This window comes from Lynx canadensis, chromosome D4 (genome assembly GCF_007474595.2).
Source record: "Lynx canadensis isolate LIC74 chromosome D4, mLynCan4.pri.v2, whole genome shotgun sequence".
In the NCBI taxonomy this organism is placed as follows: Eukaryota; Metazoa; Chordata; class Mammalia; order Carnivora; family Felidae; genus Lynx; species Lynx canadensis.
The window spans coordinates 72,874,454-72,890,308 of NC_044315.2; the positions used below are offsets into that span (position 1 = coordinate 72,874,454).

At 42.0% G+C, this 15,855-nt stretch overlaps 1 protein-coding gene and 1 pseudogene across 2 annotated transcripts in view; one reads left to right on the plus strand and one right to left on the minus strand.

Annotated features, from left to right (window-relative positions):
* Positions 1 to 15,855, plus strand: part of SNX30 (sorting nexin family member 30) — a 116,790-nt gene that overhangs the window by 70,939 nt on the left and 29,996 nt on the right. For both annotated transcript variants that reach the window (XM_030292693.1, XM_030292694.1), the window contains exons 4-6: positions 7,895 to 8,053; positions 12,326 to 12,521; positions 13,979 to 14,178. In XM_030292693.1, the coding sequence (XP_030148553.1) occupies positions 7,895 to 8,053; positions 12,326 to 12,521; positions 13,979 to 14,178 (555 nt within the window). The remainder of the gene's footprint in view (positions 1 to 7,894; positions 8,054 to 12,325; positions 12,522 to 13,978; positions 14,179 to 15,855) is intronic.
* Positions 7,512 to 7,612, minus strand: LOC115500189 (annotated as a pseudogene).

Consider the following 15,855-nt stretch of genomic DNA (forward strand, 5'->3'; position numbering starts at 1 on the left):
TAGAAGAGTGCTGGATGTGTCTGTCATCTAGTAGTGACAACTCACTGTATTATCTTTATAGTCAGAGTCACAGGAACGTCTTCATTGTAACATGGTTCTTGTTTCCTAGTTTGTTTTTTGGCTCAGAAGTTGGTTTTAATACTTCTTTTGCTGGGGGCACAACCAGTTATGACAACAGATAGATCTCATGATTTGATGGGTGCGGATAGATTTTGGAGACGAAGCACAAGCATTTATTAAACTCTTTAGTGTTTCATTGTACTGGGAAAGTTAACGTTTGCTTCAATTTTTGTGAAGGAAGCTTTGCTGGAAGGATGCATTCGTATTAATTATATACCCAGTTTGGTAGCGGTAAACTGGTAGGAATTATTAAGAAGAAATTTGTCATGCAGCAACTGTTTTTCTTAATGTGAAATGATCAGTAAAAACTCTAACTTCATTTTCTAGTTGGTTCCTCTTTTTTGTACTGTTAAAAAAGCATATACGTACTTTCAGCTTACTTAGTAGGTTAAGTTAATAAGTAGTTGAACATTGGTTGAGGTTTCAAGTACTTTGAATTAAACCAAGCTTGATGGTGGTTCTTTATGGGGGTAAAGTTTCTTATCTTGATGCTCTTTTATTTATTTGTTTGTTATTTTTTTCTTAGGAGCAGTGTTTTCTGTTTGTTTGATAAGGGTAGGAAAATTAGTTTTCTGTCATGTAGTGGGTGTACTGCTAAGTATTTGTTGAATTGAAATGTGCCATTCATTGCAAATTAATATCTGACGAAGAAGCAATTTAAATGCTGACAAGGGGAAGTTGGACCGTTTCAAGATTGAGCAATTGAAATCTTTGTCCAGATTTCGCACTCCAAAATAGTAGCTTTCCATGACAATCTACAAGAAGCATGCTTTTGTTTCACAGATTATAAGATACTGTCTTATGAATTATTATGAAACAAAATACACGTGAAAGTGCTCTGCCAAAGTATCAAATGCTATAAAAATGTAAATGTTTTATAAGATTATACCTTGAAATATTTAATGGGTTATTGTAATGCTTTGCAAATAGGATTTTTTGTAGGTTCAACATGTATGGGCATGTGTAGTTTTTAAAAAACGTCTTCCTTATGGAAAATGTTAAATGTATGAAAGCAGAGTGATTCAGTGCAATGAACCCTCATGTACTCACACCCATTTTCAGCATTTATTCCCAGTGGCCGATCTTATTTCATCTCTATTCTTACTCCCCCTCACGCACGCGCCAGCTGAGTTTTTTGTTTTTGTTTTTGTTTTTTTAAGTGATTTAAACAACAAAAATATATTACTTTATAGTTCTGGAGGTCAAAAGTCCAAAACTGGTCTCAGTAGATTAATATCAAGGTGGCAGGTCTGCATTTCCTCTGGAAGCTCCAGAGAGGAGTTTGTTCCTCGCCCTTTCCGGCTTCAGAGGCTTCCTACATCCCTTGGCTCATGGCCCCTTCCCCCACCTTCAAAGCCAGCAGCACAGCCTCTTCTCTGCTCTCTGACATCTGCTTCCATCACCCCAGTTTATTTTAAAAATTGAGGTAAAATTCATATAACATAAAATTCACCATTTTGTTTTTTAAACCCTTTTTTTAAAAGTTTATTTATTTATTTTGAGAGAGAGAGAGAGAGAGCGCACGAATGGGGAAAGGGCAGAGAGAGAGGGAGAGAGAGAGAATCCCAAGCAGGCTCCACACCACCAGTGCAGAGCCCAATGCAGGGCTCGAACGCAAGAACTGCGAGACCATGACCTGAGCCAAAGTCAGACGCTTAATTGACTGAGCCACCCAGGCACCACTTGTTTGTTTTTTTAAAAGTAGGTCCCACACCCAACACAGAATCTAATGACGCTTGAAGTTACAACCCCAAGATCAGGACATGAGCTAAGAACAAGAGTTGGACACTTAACCGACTAAGCCACCTGGGTGCCTCTAAAATTCACCATTTTATTTATTTTTATTTATTTATTATTTGTTTTAATTTTTAGAGAGCACACATGACCAGGGGAGAGGGGCAGAGGGAGAGAGAGAGAGAGAGAGAGAGAGAGAGAGAGAGAGAGAGAGAGAATCCCAAGCAGACTCCATGCTCAGTGTAGAGCCCGAGGCGGGCACTATCCTGACCCTGGGATCATGACCTGAGATGAAATCAGGAGTTGGACATTTAACCGACTGAGTCACTCAGGTGCCCCAAAAGTCACCATCTTAAAGTGTGCAACTCAGTGGCTGTTAGTGTATTCATAGTGTGTTATAATCACCACCGCTATCTAATTCCAGAATATCTTCACCACCTCCAGAAGAATCCCGTACCCGCTAAGCAGTCACTTCTCATTCCCCTTTTCCCCAACCCAACTATTTTGAATCATGCTCCTTGAACATTGATTGTACAAGGTTTTGTTTGAACACTTGCTTTCAGTTATTTGGGCTGCATACCAAGGAATAGAATTCTGGATCATATACTAGTTTTACGTTTAATTTTTTGAGGAGCCGCCAAGCTGTTTCCCACAGGGGCCGTGCCATTTTACATTCTCACCAACGATGTATGAGGGTTCCAATTTCTCCACTACTTGCTTCCTGTTTTTTCCTGTTTTTTTTTTTTTACCCCCCTTTTATAGCCATCCTAGTGGATGTGAAATGGTATACATACCCAGAGGGTTTTTAAAAAACATTTTGGCCTAAAAGATACGTGGAAGTTCCACCCTTTGGTCCACTTCCCCTTTGCCTTCTGTTCTCAATGTTTAGAAGGTAATAAAAAGAGCTGGCATGCAGACGACATCTACCACGTGCTCGGAGCTTTGTTGGGCTCCTCACTTGCTCAGTTACAATCTATAGATGTGCCCGATTTCATCAGCAACCCAGATTCCTCTGCACAAACAAGTCAGAAGGTAGAAGGTGAGGCTGATTGTAGGCATGTGCCCTTTAAGGCTTGAAATAGGAAGAAACAAATTTCTGAAGCCCTGTACATGTGGGAATAATAATGGTTAGAAGGAAATTTCTGTTTGCAGAAGGATTCACTGCAGGGTTCCTTTAAATAGCACACTTCCCTGATTCATTAAACATAAAGTTCAATGTACTAAATCTGAAGAATGAATAACTATTTCACATTATCTGTTATGTTAAATGAGGCACACCTAGCCACTTATCTGTTCATTAGGCTTTCCTCCCAAGTCCTATTCAGCATAAGCAAACCAGAATGTGTTCAACAGGATTCATGAAATACTAACAGAAAAATATCCACTGGATTTGATAATTAGAAAGTCATCAATCATCTTTAAAAGAGCAGTCTCCGGGGGCACCTGGGTGGCTCAGTCGGTTAAGTGTCCAACTCCTGATTTTGGCTCAGGTCGTGATCTCACAGTTCATGAGATTGAGCCCCATGTTGGGTTCTGTGCTGAAAGGGCAGAACCTGCTTGGGATTCTCTTTCTCCCTCTCTGGCCCACACAAGCACACTTTTTCTCTCTCAAAATAAATAAATAAACATAAAAAAAAAAAAGGAGTCAGCATTGGATGGGGATAAGGCAGAGAAATGTAGCATTGAAGGCAGAACCAAAGACAGCTTTGTTTTGGGTGGAGGAAGGTTGTGGGTTGAGAAACCAATGGAAGGAGTGGAAATTAAGATAAATGATTAGGGACACCTGAGTGCCTCAGTTGGTTGAGCATCTGACTCTTGATTTCTACTCAGGTCATGATCTTTTTTTTTTTTTTAGTTTTTTTTTTAATGTTTATTTATTTTTGAGACAGAGAGAGACAGAGCATGAATGGGGGAGGGTCAGAGAGAGAGGGAGACACAGAATCTGAAGCAGGCTCCAGGCTCTGAGCTGTCAGCACAGAGCCCGAGGCAGGGCTCGAACTCACAGACCGTGAAATCAGGACCTGAGCCGAAGTCGGAAGCTCAACCAACTGAGCCACCCAGGCGCCCCTACTCAGGTCATGATCTTATTGTTCATGGGTTCGAGCCCCGCCTCAGGCTCCGTGCTGAACAAGGAGCCTGCTTAAGATTCTCTCTCTCTCCCTCTGCCCCTCTCCCCTGCTCGTGCACTCGTTCTGTCTCTCTCTCAAATTAAAAAAAAAGAGAGAGAGAAAGAATTCTTTCAAAAAGTTGAATGAGCCCCGAAGGAGAGTGGAGAGGATGTACGGTCAAGGGGTAGTTGGGTTTAGTATTTTTGGGTAGAAAAGAACGAGCCGTATTTTTGTAGACTCAGGAACAGAGCCAGCCAAGGAGGAAATGTTGAAGATACAGGAAAGAGAAGGTATAATTAATTGATGACAACATAAGCATGATTGTGAAGTAACGGGTCAGAGACACAGATGGAATAGTTAGCTTTGTGGTGAGTTGGGGAGGTATGTTGTCCACAGGGACCTGAGAAATGGACTTGAGATGTCTATCTGTGGAGGAAGCAACATGGTTAGGGAATGTTTATGTGATGCCCTTATACTTGGTTCCTACTTCAGAGACATGGTAATCCGCTTAGTGTTAAAGGTTAAAGGTTGAGGGGTTAAAGGTTGGGGGTTGAGTGTAGGGTTTAAGGACAATGGCTATCTAAGGGAATGGGGGAAGAACTGATCAAAATAAGGAAGTTATCCTAAAGAACAACCATACCCTATTAAGACAGATTCTCCTGTGCTTTTGACTGGGCCAGAACACTGGGCTGAATGGTCTGTATATCTGACCCCGTCCTGTGTTTCTAATATTCTCCCCAGGCATGAGCTCCACTGGGTGTCCTACTTGGACATCTTATCTCCATGTGGCTCTGTAATTTTAGTCTTGACCTGACTCCCCTCTCTTTCTTCATTTCCAACCTTTCCACTGTGCTCTCTAGAACTCCTGATCTAGTTAAAAGAAGCCCCTCAGTTCATAGCCTCTTCTCTGCATCGTACTCCCACCATCTCAAGATTTCACTGAACATGGCTGCCTCTGAAGATCAATACTTCCTGAAGCTTCTGCCACTCCGACAACAAAGAACCCCCCTGCCCCCCCACCACTGTTATTGGTGTTCACTCTGTGGCAGGAATTGTGTAAAGCACTTTCAGCCTAGTAGCTAATTTAATCCTTATAACAACACCAAGAGGCTGGCACTATTGCTAGCTTTTTTTTTTTTTTTAACAAAGAAACCGAGGTACCAAGAGATTACAGAACTTGACCGAAGTCAGAAAGCTTGGCAGAGGTGGGATATGAACCCAGGAGGCATGGAACCACAGTCTTTATTTAGGAGTTAAATCATACTGACTTTCCAAAGCCCTTTCAAGTTGAGGGTTTTGGATCCCCTCATATCTCAAGTGCTGCATTCTAGGGGTGTTGATGTTGCCAGTTTCTAAGTCTTTGAAAGGGTTCTAAATCTGGATTGCTTCTTGATTTCCCCACTCCAAACACCTTAGGATTCCGCTTCTTGGGGTTGGTGAAGTCCTGTGTCTGTTTTTGTGTGTATGTGCGTGAACTTGAGGGTTTCTTTATTTTTAAAGTTCATTTATTTGTTTTGAGAGAGAGAGACAGAGAGAGAGAGAGAGAGGGAGAGAGAGAATCCCAAGCAGGCTCCAAATTGTCAATGCAGAGCCTGACATGGGGCTCCAACTCACAAACCGTAAGATCATGACCTGAGCCGAGATCAAGAGTCAGATGTTTAACTGACTGAGCCACCCAGGTGCCTGAGGGTTTATAATTTAAAAGAAAAAAAAAAACTCTATATGGTCAGAATATGGGGCTGAAGGGGGGTGTGGACGTAAATGCTTGTTCCGGTTTTTCCAAATCCTCACCAACATTGTTCTTTTCTTTGTTTTGCTGTTTTTCCTTCCTTCCCTCCCTTATTATGACCATTCTCATGGGTGTGAAATGGTATCTCACTGTGGTTTTGATTTGTATTTCCCTAATGAATAATGATGTGAGTACCTTTTCAAGTGCTTGTTGGCCATTTGTAGGTCTTCTTTGAAAAAAATGTCTACCAATCTTTTGCCCAATTTTTAATGCAAACGTGCTTTTAATATTTCATACCCCAAACATTTTCATATTGCACACTAGCAGACATGCAGTCTCCCTGTGACTGCAGTAACAAGAAAGGCCTTTTAATCAAGCATTTAATCAAGCTACTATGGGAATAGGTCAAAGCTCAAAGATCCCTCAGTAGCCAGGTAGGTTTAAATTGCCCACAATATTGGCTCAAAGTAAATATTACAGAGAAATTTGTTTGAGTAAGAGCAATGGAAATTACATTAAAATTTTTTTTAACATTTATTTATTTTTTGAGAGAGAAAGAGAGCATGAGTGGGGGAGGGGCAGAGAGAGAGACAGACAGACAGACAGACAGAATCCGAAGCAGGCTCCAGGCTCTGAGCTGTTAGCACAGAGCCCAACACAAGGCTCAAACACACAAACTGTGAGATCATTACCTGAGCCGAAGTCAGCCGCTTAACCAACTGAGCTACCCAGGCACCCCAGGAAATTACATTTTTAAGACCTTTCTTTGCTGTGCAGAAGCTTTTTATCTTCATGAGGTCCCAGCAGTTCATTTTTGCTTTTAATTCCCTTGCCTTTGGGGATGTGTCAAGTAAGAAATTGCTGCGGCTGAGGTCAGAGAGGTCTTTTCCTGCTTTCTCCTCTAGGGTTTTGATGGTTTCCTGTCTCACATTCAGGTCCAGCCACTCTGGAAAACAGTGTGGAGGTTCCTCAAAAAATTAAAAATAGACCTACCCTATGACCCAGCAATAGCACTGCTAGGAATTTACCCAAGGGATACAGGAGTACTGATGCATAGGGGCACTTGTACCCCAATGTTTATAGCAGCACTCTCAACAATAGCCAAATTATGGAAAGAGCCTAAATGTCCATCAACTGATGAATGGATAAAGAAATTGTGGTTTATATACACAATGGAATACTACGTGGCAATGAGAAAGAATGAAATATGGCCTTTTGTACCAACGTGGATGGAACTGGAGAGTGTTATGCTAAGTGAAATAAGCCATACAGAGAAAGACAGATACCATGTTTTCACTCTTATGTGGATCCTGAAAAACTTAACAGGAACCCATGGGGGAGGGGAAGAAAAAAAAAAAAAAGAGCTTAGAGTGGGAGAGAGCCAAAGCATAAGACACTCTTAAAAACTGAGAACAAACTGAGGGTTGATGGGGGGTGGGAGGGAGGGGAGGGGAGGTGATGGGTATTGAAGAGGGCACCTTTTGGGATGAGCACTGAGTGTTATATGGAAACCAATTTGACAATAAATCTCATATATTAAAAAAAAAAAAAAGAAGAAGAACTTTCAAGCATACACCTACACAGAAGATTGGCTTAGAAAAGGTATTTTTTAGCTACAAGGGTTTGCCTAATGTACTTATTTCACATTCATCAAGTTCTTTTACCCCTTGAACTGGGAATAGAATCGAAATATATTTAATTAAAATAATATATTTAAATATATTTAAATACATTTTTGTGTGATTGATATTGTCTGCCTTCTCTCCTTAGACCATCTTTCCGGCCCTGACTCTCTCGTCGTACCCCCTGTGTGTTAAGCAATGTGTAGATAGCCATACTATCGGATTTACTGTCATCCTAGCGCAAAGGCCATGCTAACCTCTGTATTGTTCCAATTTTAGGGTATGTGCTGCTGAAGCGAGCGTGACTGGATTTACTGGATAAATATTGACTGACTGTTTGCTGTATTCCAAGGACTATTCTCTAGCATCTTACTTCTTGAGTTCTAAAACTGAGAAGGATAGTTGTGATTTACTCCATCTCTGTGTTTCAGAAATGTTTCTGTTGATGCCTACCTAAAGAGCCAACTGAATAAGGAATATGTTCTTGGACAAATGAGCCCCAAGAATTATTTGCTAGCCTGTGGTTTTTCTTTCCACGGTCTTATCAATTACTCTGAATATTTTTCTTCCTGTCTTCATAGCCGCTTCCTGAGAAGTTTGTGGTGAAGGGTGTTGTAGATCGTTTTTCAGAAGAGTTTGTGGAAACCAGAAGAAAAGCTTTGGATAAATTCCTAAAAAGAATTACAGATCATCCTGTGCTCTCTTTCAATGAACACTTTAATGTTTTCCTTACTGCTAAGGTAAGAACAGAATTTTTCATATTCCTCCCCCAAATTAGCATTCTTCGGGCTCTTTTTTTTTTCTTGAGTTTATTTATTTTGAGAGAGAGAGAGAGCATGCAGAAGAGGGGGTGGGGCAGGGGGAGAAGGAGAGAGAGAATCCCAAGTAGGCCTCACACCATCAGCACAGAGCCCGATACTGGGCTTGATCTCCAGAACCACGAGATCATGACCTGAGCCGAAGTCAAGAGTCAGATGCGTAACTGACTGAGTTTCCTAGGTGCCCCTCTTTGGGCTCTTTCTTAAAAGCTGCTTTGCTCTCTCACAAACCACCTTTGGGAATGGCCCACTATAGTGGATGTCATCAAATTCCTCTATTTTTTTGGTGTTCATTTGCATCATCCTGGTTTCCATGTTAGAATTCAGGAGAAACACCCCCACTGCAGCAGAGAGGAAGTATTTTCACTTGCCTAAACAAAGATAAGTGTTTCCTTGAATTCTTCTTGGCATTTCAATAGGTGAGGCCATTCTGACCAACAAGTGGGCCCTGAGGGAAAGAACATCTAATGAGTGTTTGATAAAGATGTTCTTCACAGGAACCCTGTGAGAGGTTACTCAACATCTCATTCTACTGATAAGGAAACTGAAGTTCAGGGAATTGGTACATATTCAAGTGGCATCACTTGGGATTTAAAATTAGGTCTTTAAGGCCCCAGAGGCCGAACTTCCGCTCTAAATCAGACTGCCTGACAAAGACTACTTCAGTGTTGCTTGCCCGCAGCCAAATTCCTATTGGGTGGGCATTTTCCAAGCATTTGCCAGAGAAACATTTGAGTCCCACATAGTTGCCGGATTCTGTGTGTTCACACCCAGGTTGGTCATTCACTGGCTTCTCTGTGCACTTCCGGTTGGCGGAACTGGCAGGAAGTCTGACACACTCTGCCCTCAATGTCTACAGAAATGGGATCTCAGGCTCACACTCTCATGCCAGCTCCTCGCGGCCCCATCTGTTTACTTTCGTGAACCATATTCCCAAACTCAGGCCACAGGTAGTTTGTTTCATGTTGGCAAGGGTGTTGAGGCTCCGGGATTCCCAGTTTTCTTTCTCAAAATGGCAAAATTGAGAAATATTTTAAAGTCAGTCAATTTTAAAGATTTTAGAGAGGGTGCCGTTCTCCAGACAATGGAAACCACATGACAAAGTCCTTTAGTATTTTTTTTTTAAACCTCAGTTGACATTTTTTCCCCTCATTGATGACATGCCCATTCATCTTCTCTTTTTTTCCCAGAGGCCTGCCCCCCACCGCCCATGTCAAACCCATGTTCTGTTTCAAAATAAGTATTTCCTGGTGAACAGATCCTCGAATATAGTTCTTTCAGCTCGTATGCAGAGTGAAATCCATCCTGTTCTCCACACATGCAGCTCAGTGCCTCACCCACGTATCAGGTCGTTGTTCAGGCAGGCCTCAGTCTTGGTCATCTTTACTGAACAGAGAGACAATGGGAGAGAATGCACGGACCGTGGGTCATTAGGAATCTATGTGAAAAATAAAGTGGAAAGATTTGCGTGTGGCGGATGGTATTCAGTATGAAAGGTGATGTAAAAAAAAAAAAAAAGTCCTTCAGCGTCTTAATCAAAATCCAACTTCACGCGAGCGAATGCAGAGCATTGGCTCTAAAACAACCAATTCTTTTTTTTTTTTTTTTTTAAATTTTTTTTTCAACGTTTATTTATTTTTGGGACAGAGAGAGAGACAGAGCATGAACGGGAGAGGGGCAGAGAGAGAGGGAGACACAGAATCGGAAACAGGCTCCAGGCTCTGAGCCATCAGCCCAGAGCCTGATGCGGGGCTCGAACTCACGGACCGCGAGATCGTGACCTGGCTGAAGTCGGACGCTTAACCGACTGCGCCACCCAGGCGCCCCTAAAACAACCAATTCTAACCCTCATTCAGTTCTACTTGCTGAATTAAATGTACCAAATACCCCCATCTTTTATTTTCTTTCTTTTTGATTGTGGTAAAATACATCTAAAATTTACCACCCTAACCATTTTAAAAAATGCACATTTCAGTGGCGTTAAGTATATTCACACACTTACACGACTATTCATCTTGTGAGCCTGAAACAGTGTACTGCACTGTGTGACATGAAACTACAGTGACTCCCCATCTCCCCCTCTCTTGTCTCCACCTTTTAACATACCTTGAAAACCTTTGTCTTGTTTTTTTGTTTTTGGTTTTTTTTTTATAATTTATTGTCAAGTTAGCTAACATGCGTTGTATACAGTGTGCTCTTGGTTTTGGGGGTAGATTCTCGTGACTCATCGCTTACCTACAACACCCAGTGCTCATCCCAACAAGTGCCCTCCTCCCTTGGTCTTGTTCTTAGGCAAACCCTTTACATGTTCTGTCACAGCGAAGGAAGAGGTATTCCTCTTTCTTGGGATGACCCGATCTTGTCGCAAACTGGAAGCGTCATTACAAAGAAGCCAGTAATGCTCGGAGAGGGTAGGGGAGATGCTCAGTATCAAACGTGTTCGAATAATTTTTTTTTCATCTTTGGCAGAATGCGTGCAGCAGTCAGGTGCTACTAAATAGCTTCATTCTATATATGAATTGACTTGGTTAACTGGGGGTTCTCTTTTAAGCCTCTACTTGAAATAGAGCTTCTGCAGTCCACCGAGCCCTTTTGGATCTAGCCCCACTCCAAAAAATATTGTAGAAGCAATGCCAAGAACTGCCAGGCTTCAGTTAGAATCTTGTGAAAACCTGGTGTCTGCAGGGGTGTTTTTCGTCTAGAGTATCTGAGGTTGGAAGGGGAGATGGAATCTTTAGAAGAACATTCTCTCAGGTAGCCTGACTTCAAAAGGAAGAGGAGAGACTGGACAGGGGTGTGTGGAGGAGGAAATTGCTGCCTTTTTGAAGATGGGTGAGCCCTGGCGTATTTTACAGACTCAAGGATTAGAAGTTGAAGATACAGACAGGAGAGGGAGTGGCCAGTGGGGCGGGAGCCTTGCTTGTGGGCGAAGTCTAGCTAGGAAAGAGTGTGATCAAGAGCAAAAGTGAAGGCTTTGGCTGCATAAAGAAGAAGGAGCAGACTATACTTCAGACACTTATGAAGATCGGAATCTGTGATTGTGTGTGATTGTGTGTTGTCACATGGGAGGACAGCTGTGTTAACCGCTATTCCCTGTTCTCTGCTCTATCCCTAAATCAGACGAGGTGACCAGAAAGCAATGGCCTTGTGCTATGTTCCCTTATCTCCCTGTAGACATGCCCTACTAGGACTGGGAATTACTTTTCTGTTTGTATTGAGGGTGGATATAAGGAACAGACATCTGATCTTGTGTGAAACCATTAAATTTTTTTTTTTTTTTAGAGAGAGAGCACCTGCACACACAAGTGAGGTAGGGCTGGGGTGGGAAGAGAGAGCAAGGGGGGAGGGAGAGAGAGAGGGAGAGGGAGAGGGAGAGAGAGAATGAATCTTACACAGGCTCCATGCTCATCATGGAGCCGGACTCAGGGCTTGATCCCATGACCCTGGGATCATGACCTAAGCCAAAACCAAGAGTTGGATGCTCAACCGAGTGAGCCATTAGGTGCCCCATGAAACCATTTTTGAAGGCATGACATAGAACAATCTGGAGATGCTACAGATTCCTCTTGGAGTTTGATGATAGGAAGTTTATTTGACCTGATAGATTAATATGCTCTTTAAATTTAGATACAGTAGATTATGTAGCTCAATGTATTTCCCGTTTTGCCCTAAAATGTTTTGTTGTTTACAACATCGATCCTTGGCTTGGATTTTCCTGCACTGCTTTTTCTGTCACTGTTTCCTGCGCTCACCCGCTTCTCCCTCCTTTCTTTATATGGCTTTGATTGAGATATAAATAAATGAATGGAATGAATTTCAGCTCTAGAATTTTGTTCCTAAAGATGACTTAGGATATTTTGTATGGGAGAAAGAGACTTCTTCTTCTTCATCTTTGAGTTCGTTGTCTTCTTCATCTTCATCTTCTTCTGTCAGGGATGTTAAAAGAATCGTGTTAGAAACAGTATTGAGTTTGAAGGACAGCATGCTCAGGTGCTCTGCTGAAAGCACACACCTGTGTGCTTGGTGTTTCCAATGGCAAGGGGAGGAGTACTGCTATGTACGTGGTCAGTCCTCTAACTCGGGTCCTTGTTTCCGGAGTCTTCCACGTCCAAGAAGAAACCACCTAAAGGAGTTGGTTCACCGAATCCTGGCTGTGGGAGTGACTGAGTTTGTCTGTTAACGTGTCACCCTTAGGACCTGAACGCCTACAAGAGGCAGGGGATGGCATTGCTGTCTAGAGTGGGCGAGTCCGTCAAGCACGTCACCGGAGGCTACAAGCTGAGGAGTCGACCTCTGGAGTTTGCAGCCATAGGCGACTACTTAGATACCTTTGCACTCAAACTGGGAACCATTGATCGAATAGCCCAGCGGATCATCAAAGAAGAAATAGGTGAGCCCTTTGTCGAGATCTTGGTCATGCCCAGGATGCGTGTGCGCATTCGTGTGTGCTCAGCAGAATCAAACTGCAGAAATACTGGCACGACAGAACGAGGCCGTGCTTCACTTCTAAAACTAATAAATAAATACAGAGAGCAGAGGAGGTCATTGTGACCAGACTATAATTTTGCGCTCCATCCTTTGCCCTGCTCTTCAGCCTTGTGTTTGCTTTCGTGGCAAACAGCCACTTCTGAGCTTCCAGGCTTTTCCATGACTCTCTTTCTCTCTCAACTTTAGCTTTAAAAGTGGAGACATTGACTCAACTTCCATTCATTCATAGGAATGATATTTTAAAAACCAAAACTTTGGTACCTTTTCTGCCAGAAAGATGGTTCAAAAGGACAGCCTCGAGACCTGTGTTTGCCAAAGTTATGATCCTCATGAGCCTTCAACTTGAAATTGACTCACCTGCCCTACTCCTGCTTCATTTCAGACCCACTCTTCCTGACCTGGGGACTTGTCAGACCTTTCTTTAACCTACCAAGTTGTTACCACCACTTTCTCCCCAGCCCTCTTGTGGTCACCTGCTTCTCTGTATCCCAGAATGTTAGGACCTTTTGTCTTCTCACACATGTGGAGGCCAGAGAGATCAGACCAGTGTTGACAATCATGCTGGCCCAAGATCTGACACATATTGAAAAGAATTCTCCAGCAGCAGCCATCCACTGGTTACTAAAAAATGGCAACGTTTTGCTTTAAAGGCAAGAATCCTGGTGACAAATGATGGGCTAGATTTTCTTTCTGAGAGTAAATAAATTGATATTTCCCCTTGTTCCCTGTACTTTCATTATCCTCTACCCACTGATGGTATTATGGCCTGCAGGTGCTAGAGATAGCTTTTGGTACCATCCACATCTAAGGAGCATGTGGAATAAATTCTGATGGGACCAAGGTGTTGGGGTTACCTCTGAGCGAGAGTAATTCTGCCTATGTGAGACCACATCCATATCAAAATACTTCCTAAAATCCCATTATTTTTCCATTGTGACTGGTTTTTCTTTCCTTTAAAAACATCCCCCTAAACCTATGTGAAACTCTGTTCCCATTGCTGCTAAAAATCCGTCTTCACTCTATGAGTAGGTGAGTGGTTATTTTTGAAGATAGTTGGTGGATGTGGCTCCTACCACTTCCCCCAGAAAGCACTGTGGTCCCCATTATCCAGAGTCATGGCATTCCCATTATGGGGTAAAGTCAGGTGATGTTATGATATTAACTATAAGATGGGTGTTTAGAGATTAAAAAAATTATAAACAATGTTGTGTTTAAAGGAGAGCACATTCAGGTCAGTGAATGGCCAAGGAAATACATCTGACTATAGGGAGTTCTTGTTACTGAGTCAGTAATACCAGTGATACCAGTGATTGTCTTAATTACCAGCCAAGGCTTAATTAGTTTCTTTTTCCCCTTCAGAGTACCTTGTAGAGCTGAGAGAATACGGGCCTGTGTACTCCACGTGGAGTGCGTTAGAAGGGGAGCTAGCTGAGCCCCTGGAGGGCGTCTCAGCTTGCATTGGCAACTGCTCGACGGCCTTGGAAGAGCTAACGGATGACATGACAGAAGACTTTCTACCTGTGCTCAGGGAATATATTTTATACTCTGACTCTATGAAGGTAAGCATGCTCACTTCTCATGCACTTAAGTAAGTTCCTTGTTTTAGTCATTTTCAAAAAGTAACTATTGCCTATTCACACGTAGTGTAGTTTTCCTTCTTCATGGGTGGGTAGGATCACACATATGGACTGACCTCATAGGCATATAAATAGAACTCGTGGCGAAACAAGGATGTGAATTAAATGAAAGAAAAGAGTATGGAAGAAACTCTTAATGTTCTCTGAGAGTTCGTGGAGGTATAACATGTACTAAACAAGAACAGGATGCTATGTAAAAAGAATAATTGGATAATTAGAGCTCTTGGAAACTAAAATCTGACTTGCTGAGATGAAATTGAGGAGTAAAGTCGAAAAATGAGGTTGAGGAAATCTTGGAAAGTAAAATAAGGAAACCAAGTAGTTGGAAAGTAGAACAAAAATGTGAAAATACTGAAAATGTCAAAGAGTAAGAGACATAGAGGATTAATCTCAGAGGTTCAACATTTATCTGAGAAGAAATCCTAACTGGGAGAACAGAGAAGGCTGATGGAAGGGAATTATGAAAGAAATAATACAAGAAGATCTTCCAAAGCTGAAGGATGTGAGTTTTCAAATTAAAAGGGCATGCTGTAAAAAAAAAAAAAAAAAAAAAAAAAAGCAGGGGGGCACCTGGGTGGCTCAGTCGGTTGAGCGTCTGACTTTAGCTCAGGTCATGATCTTGCAGTTGTGAGTTTGAGCCCCGCGTCGGGCTCTGTGCTGACAGCTCAGAGCCTGGAGCCTGCTTCAGATTCTGTGTCTCCTTCTTTCTCTGCCCATCCCCCACTTGTGTTCTGTCTCTCTTTGTCTCTCAAAAATAAATAAATGTAAAAAAAAAAAATTAAAAAAAAAAGGGGGCATGCTGATTGCCCAGCAAAAGAAATGAAAAATGAGCCAACCCACAGCATATCACTACAAAATTTTAGAATGAAAGTTATAAGATTTTAGATGATTTTAAAGAAAAAGGGAGAGGGGGATGATGTACAAATGGAATAAGAATCAGAATGGCTTTGATCTAACAGCAAGGGATGAGAAAAGACAGAGGAGCTGTGAGGACAAATGATTTCCAACCTCAAATTCTCCATGCAAAATAAGGATGGGGTCAGAAGCTTTAATGCCTACCCTAGTAACTACTCCAGCCTGTACTTAAACCAGTTTGAGAGCATAGTTAGAGGGACTCTTACAGTGTGGCATCAGTTAGACAAAAGGGTCAGGCTTCCTGACCAACAGAAAAGGACATGTGTCTGGCTCTGTGTTGAACATCCCAAGTTAGCCTCCTACCTCCTTCCCAATGGAGACCTCTGGTTTATTGATCTGTCTTTGGGACAGATCTAGGACACCCCTTTAAGAGAGGATTGGCAAGAATCTCTTGAGAGAAACTCATCAGGCAACTTTGGGTTGTAAAAATGGAAACCCAGAAAGATCATGGCAATATGAAAGTATTCTATACCTTAAGAAGAGGAGTAAAAGGTAATGAATCAAATAGTTTAAAAAATTAAAAAAAAAAACCCTTATTATGGAAAATTTCAAGCACATATACAAGAAGCAAAGAGAATGTATGACAGACTCCCATATACCCATTACCCACATTCCATTTTGTTTCATCAGGTCTGAACCTTTTAAGGCTCTTGATATATGTTACGTTGTGGACAATGGAAACCG